This window comes from Sinocyclocheilus anshuiensis, unplaced genomic scaffold (genome assembly GCF_001515605.1).
Source record: "Sinocyclocheilus anshuiensis isolate Anshui unplaced genomic scaffold, SAMN03320099.WGS_v1.1 scaffold982, whole genome shotgun sequence".
Classification (NCBI taxonomy): Eukaryota; Metazoa; Chordata; class Actinopteri; order Cypriniformes; family Cyprinidae; genus Sinocyclocheilus; species Sinocyclocheilus anshuiensis.
The window spans coordinates 448,835-455,613 of record NW_015539879.1 but is presented as its reverse complement, the minus strand read 5'-3'; the positions used below and the strand labels follow the sequence as shown (position 1 = coordinate 455,613).

At 37.9% G+C, this 6,779-nt stretch overlaps 1 protein-coding gene across 1 annotated transcript; it reads left to right on the top strand.

Annotated features, from left to right (window-relative positions):
- The first annotated feature begins 733 nt into the window (after positions 1-733).
- LOC107685401 (gastrula zinc finger protein XlCGF8.2DB-like) lies at positions 734-5,284 on the top strand. Its single transcript, XM_016481976.1, has 2 exons — positions 734-894; positions 4,089-5,284. The coding sequence occupies exons 1-2, from the start codon at positions 816-818 to the stop codon at positions 5,003-5,005; spliced, it is 996 nt and encodes a 331-aa protein (XP_016337462.1). The 5' UTR covers positions 734-815; the 3' UTR covers positions 5,006-5,284.
- Positions 5,285-6,779: the final 1,495 nt, after the last annotated feature.

Below are 6,779 nucleotides of genomic sequence, written 5' to 3'. Positions count from 1 at the left end.
CATTATTTTATGAATCTGTAGTGTTAGTTTTGAGTGTTTTTGGCATATCGGGTCATTTAAGGTCATTAACTATCACTCTGACTGGCTCCCTTAAGAGTGTGCTGACTATTGGGAGCTGATTGAGACGCACCCAGATGGTTTCAGTAGACCCTCACTGCAGAACAAAGATCCAGGGGGATCCACATCTAGGGGGTGGAGATGGGTGGGTTTAGGGGTGGAGTACTAGAGCGGGTTCGCTAAATTAGAACTGTGAGCTTCAGATATCTAGCACTTCTATTTTTGTGTGTACGATATGAAACGCATCATAGCTCTTAGGTTACAGGTTTATGTTTCTCCACGCAAAATCGGATGTAAATAGGAGAAGCTTATATATCATTTTGTATTACGAGCCATGCTCATTGCCCTGACACTCAGTAGCCCCTCACTGCAGAACACAAGATCCAGGGGGCGTGGTTGGATCCCACATCTAGGGGGTGGAGATGGGTGGGTTTAGGGGTGGAGATGGGTGGGTTTAGGTGTGGAGATGGGTGGGTTTTAGGGGTGGAGATGGGTGGGTTTTAGGGGTGGAGATGGGTGGGTTTAGGGATCAGGGGTGGAGAGGATACGGGTAGGTTTAGGTATATGTAAGGTGGGAGGAGTTGGATCTGAATCCAACCTCGCCCCCTGGATCTTGTGTTCTGCAGTGAGGACCATCTCGATGGTTTGGATTTATTTTTCTTTCTGTTAACTATCGCACATCTTAAACAACATGTCCAAACACACAGGAAAAACTCCTGATGAAGCAACTGAGATCCTCGTGACACACTGTTTTAAAGATGACGTTTATTAAAGAGGAGAGTGAAGACATAAAGATTGAAGAAGCATTCAGAGTCAAACAAGAAGAGGAACAAACAGGTTGGTTTTGATTCTTTCATTCTCATATGTCACATCAGTAAGGCTCAAGTACATATTCATCAACAACTAACCAAAGATGTGTACCAAAAATGTACAATAATAAAGATAATATGTGAAGTCGCCATTATTACAATAATACTGACAAAACAGATTGTGTGAAGATACTGAGGAACAAACAAAGATGGAGTTTATTAAAGAGGAGAGTGAAGACATAAAGATTGAAGAAGCATTCAGAGTCAAACAAGAAGAGGAACAAACAGGTTGGTTTTGATTCTTTCATTCTCATATGTCACATCAGTAGGCTCAAGTACATATTCATCAACAACTAACCAAAGATGTGTACCAAAAATGTACAATAATAAAGATAATATGTGAAGTCGCCATTATTACAATAATACTGACAAAACAGATTGTGGGTGAAAAACATAATGCAAAATAATGAGATTAACTGTGATTATTATGTATTTACATACGTAGGCAATATTATTGTGTGTGTGTGTGTGTGTATATATATTGTGTGTGTATATATATATATATATATATATATATACTCTTTCTCTCTCTGTAGAGTATGCGCCCAGATGCGTTCTCAGGTACCGAAATTTGACACCTATTGATTTAACGTGAATCGGTACTCGGTAGTACCGACGCAATTCGGTCGGTACCCTTAAAAGTACCGAGTTCGGTACCCAACCCTATACGTATGCAACAAATTGCATGTGATAATGTATAACAAATAACAAATATAACAAATAATGTGAGCAAAAAATCTGATTTTTTTGTGCCAGTGTAAACACAGCCATAGTTGCACCTGGTTGTAGTTTTAGTTGGTGCAACAGGTGTAAATATTTCTCGATAGGTTGCACGTAGCAAAGCCCAGCATGGGAATTACACCCAACTTTTTCACGACTAGCTGATGCAACCGGCCCCAGTACTCCAAAGGTTTTCAACACCAAGAAAGGTGGACAAGGACTTCCATCTTCAAAAAAAAGAAAACATTGTTTCTGGTGTGATCTGCAGGTGCAAGTCTGTGTCCATCCATGCTGCACTGCAACAGCTAAAAACAGAGACAGTCACAATTGCCCAGTACAATAGTGTCCAAAAATCTGAAAAAGTTTACTCAAGTGGCAAGGCATCTGAACATATTTCATCATTCACTGCCTCAGCAAACTCAATAATAATAATATCAGTGTAGCACATGAGATGAATAACTCTTTTAAGGTGATTGTATGATTATACAGCTCATGGTTCTTAAACATAATTTAAACATACATTTGTACCATCTTTTCTATTCATTAGTTCAAATTGTTTAAATAGTTTGTTTTGTGAAGATGAGAATTGTCATGTAATGTTTAAATGTTAATGTAATGTTTTATATTGTACGGAGTAGGGATGTTCATTTTGGTTAATTTTCCCGACCGACAACCGTTAATAGTTATCCGAACATTAACCATTAACTGATAAGATTAGAATAATAAATTAGTATTAAGTAAAAATAGAATGGATGTGTGTCTGTGACCCATTAAAAATACAACATAACCTGGATTCACACATCGTCAAATTATCACGCACCTGCAGCGCTTCTGAGAACAGAGAAAAACAGAATAAAATAACAAATAAAAAGAATAAAATAAATAGGCCTACACTAAATATTTTTCAATTAAATTAACATTAAGATGACAAAACAAAAACACACTGAATCCTTCAATGTACCTTAAAGAACCGGCAGAGTCTTTTTTTCGTCAGACAACAATAAATAGCAGGCCTAACTCAGTGCACAATGTGTCTAGTTAAAAAATGTTTTTAAATGTGCGGATAGTGTGGAGTAGAGAGCTCTGCGCGTGAACTCTTTCGTAATGCCGCTCCCGCTGAATTTCTGACTATTACCGCCCGCTCCCGCAACATGTGTGTTCCGCTCCCACGTAGCATACTTTTCTTTCATCATGCAGCAAACTTACTTGAAATACTTAAGGGGAAAATACTTGGAAAAAATACCTTTTTCGTTCAAACTGATAGTATTAATCGGTAATTTTTTTTTTTTTTACTTTCGGTTAGCGGTTAAACGGTTAATATGAACATCCCTGGTACGGAGCAGTTTCAAGTGAGGTTCACAATACCTTTACAGTATTCATTTGGGGGAAAAAAATATAATCCTTCAAAAGAATCTCTCACATTTTAGAAAGAATTTAATAGATGAAAATTACTTATATATCTCACTCTGCCAACTTGTAGAGAGTTTTACAGTTTTTTTTCAGGCTGTGTGGAAATGTAAAAGTATCATTATCAGAACAGTGAAAACAAATGAAAATGTCCCTTAAAGGAAGTGTATACAAGGAGAAAAGCAGAGGACCTAATACTGAGCCCTGTGGCACACAATACTTGTGTTTGATGAAACATCCTCATTCACACAAACAAAGTGTTAGCAGTCGGATAGATGAGACCTAAACCATGCTAATGCTTGTCCATTAATGCCAACATAATTCTCAAGCTATCCAAGAGAATGTTGTAGTCTATGTTATCAAAAGAACAAATGACACTAGAAGAAAGATGTCACTGTAATAATGAAGGTTTCTGTGCTATTATAGGGCTGAAATACTGACTGAAGTAGCATTTCTCAGCAAAACTGAACATAGTTGAGGGCACTATTTTTCTAATATTTTAGACATGGTTGGCACATTTGGGGTTGGTCTATAATAAACTAATTATCCTGGTAAAGTGATAAGGGGTTTGATAACTGCCAGTTTTGTTGGACTGAAGGTTTTTTGGATGTGTTCTAAAGAAAGCAAACATTTATACTGAATATTGTGAAGAGATTCTGAGATAATACGTAACTCCTGTTTCAGTAGCTTAGTGGGTATAGGATCTAGCATGCATGATGTTGGCTTTGATGCTTTAAAATGATAGTTCATGCAAAAATGAAATTTCTGTGAACATTTACTCACCCTCTACTTGTTCCAAGCCTGTATGGAAATCAAAATACTTAAGTCAATAGCTACCATCAATTGTTAAGTTACCAGCATTCTTCAAAATATCTTATTTCGTGTTCAGTAGAAAAAAGACAGGTTTGGAACAACTTGAGGGTGAGTAAATGTTTGGGTGAACTATCCCTTCAATGCTTTCAGGTTGGTTTTGATGTAAGTTGCTTAGTACCATTAAACTTGTGTTAACTTGTATTTGTCTTTTTTTCACTTTAGACCAGCTGGTGCTCAAAGTGGAGAGTCAAGAACTGAATGAAACGGAAGAGAAAGCTCAGTATGAAAAACACTATGATTTCATGACTGGAGAGAAATCCACTCAGAATGAAAAGACTTCCTCACAAAAAAGAGCTCAGAAAAACATGTCGAACAGCTCTTTTACTTGCCATCAATGTGGTAAGAGTTTCACTCAAAAACAAAGCCTTACCATCCACATGAGAATTCACACTGGAGAAAAGCCTTTCACCTGCCAACAGTGTGGACTGAGTTTTACACATAAAGAAAACCTTAATTCCCACATAAGAGTTCACACTGGAGAGAAGCCTTACAAATGCCAACACTGTGGACAGAGTTTTGCACATAAAGGAAACTGTAATGCCCACATGAGAATTCACACTGGAGAGAAACCTTTTACCTGCACACTGTGTGGGAAGAGCTACTCGCGAAAAGAATGTCTTAAGACTCACATGCGAATTCACATTGGAGAGAAGCCATTTGTATGTGGTCAGTGTGGAAAGTGTTTCAGATGTAAAGTAAACCTTAATCAGCACATGAGGATTCACACAAGAGAGAACCGTTTTATGTGTCATGAGTGTAGGAGGAGTTTCACAGATGGGAATGACCTGAAGAATCACATAATAACTCATATCAGAGAGACGCCTTTCATGTGCCATCACTGTGGAAAGGCTTGCACAAGCAAATCAATCCTTGAGATTCACATTCGAACTCACACTGGAGAGAGGCCTTTCACATGTCCTCAGTGTGGAAAAGGTTTCACACATAAAGGAAACCTTAACATCCACATGAGAATTCACACTGGAGAGAAGCCTTACACGTGTCTAAAGTGTGAAAAGAGTTTCACATATCTAAGAGACCTCAAATGTCATTTGCAAACTCATTCTGGAAAGCAACCGTAGTGTTCATCAGTGTGGCAGGAGGTTTACAAAATACAGCAGTTTCAGAAATCACCTGCACTCTGGAGGAAGACCATTTAAATTGAATCAGTGTGATAAAAAACTATCGCATGCCATTATCACTTACAGATACACCTGCAAAGTCATACAGATGTGAGACCCCTGAATTTACTATATTTTTGACACCGTTCGAATACTGTAAGTGAAGTGACGTGGGCAAGATTGGTGACCCATACTCAGAATTTGTGCTCTGCATTTAACTGATCCAAGTGCACACTCACAGTAGTGAACACACACCCGGAGCAGTGGGCAGTCATATTGCTGTGGCACCTGGGGAGCAGTTGGATTTGGTGCATTGCTCAAAGGTCTCACCTCAGTCGTGGTATTGAGGGTGGAAGAAAGCGCTGGTCATTCACTCCCCCCACTGACAATTCCAGCCGGACCTGAGACTCGAAACAGTAACAGTGGAAGGAAAAAGCAAATTACATGTCAGAAATCTTATTGACTTCAGTCCATTTTCAGACATCACGTCACTTTTGATCAGAAGGTTCCTAAATCAAGGTTAGGTTCACATGAGGACAGGCTGTGTTTGTCTTCTCCACTTTAGTGCTGTTCTCTGGGCCGATGGAGAAAAACACCTTGGGAAAGAATAAAACATGTTTTGATGGGTAATGGATGTTGAAGCAATGATAGCTCCCTAACATCATGCAATGATGAAATGGAGAGGTTTGTCAAGTATTGTTTCAATGCACATACAACATGAATCAGTAAAATGAACTTGGTCAATCTGTGCTTCCCTATTTTTAATCAAGGCCATTGCGAATACACATAATAGGAGGTGCAGGTTGGCCTACTAGAGGAAAAGTCATGGGGTACTGAGAAAAGAATGGAGTCTTCAAGTGTGTAAGAGATGCTTCTTGTTTGTGCTCTGTAATATTGTTTCTTTTGTTCTTTAATAAATACAAGTCTGATTCACACTACACTTGTCTACAGTCTCGTAATTTAAGTGTGCAACATGTCCTCTGCATAACAGAACATTGCCACTCACCCACTTACTCTGGATCTGGATGCATGAACTGTTGCAGTTTATTCAGTGATTGCTTGGTAATGCATATACATGTTTTAATATATGTCAACCTTTTCTTATCATACTTTTAAAAAAGAAAACCTCAATGGAATAATTTCTTCTAGATGTTTTTTTTTCTTCTGAGCGTTTGGCCTTTGCTGCTGTTTTCCCTCCTCACTGTTTTACCGATAAACAGAGAGCCCAAGAAAAACTAATTTCTTTTCCTTCCAGTGGGTTGTGATTTGTATATGTAGGTAGAAAGTTTTTCTTCTTTTTTCTCTCAGTATTGACTGATTGAGTAAGATACTGTTTTATTATTATTGTGAGGTAAAATAAAACAAATATATTAACAATATTAACATATATTAACAATTTTAATAATACATTCTATACATTTATAATACGAAATTGTGTGTAAGCAATGCTTTCAGTCCTAATTAGAAGGCCACGCGTGCACCAAATACCGCTGAAGAGACGTGTACCTGAAGTACAGTAACTTTCTGTAGAGCAGGTTTGTAACAGAAAGTTGATTATCCATTTATTCAGAGTAAACTTACCCTTAAATGGGTCATATGATGTTGCTAAAAATAACATTATTTCAAGGTTCAAAAAACATTATTTTCCACATACTGTACATTATTGTTTCTCCTCTATGCCCCGCCTTTCTGAAACGCGTCGATTTTTACAAAGCTCATCGGTCTGAAAAAGCGA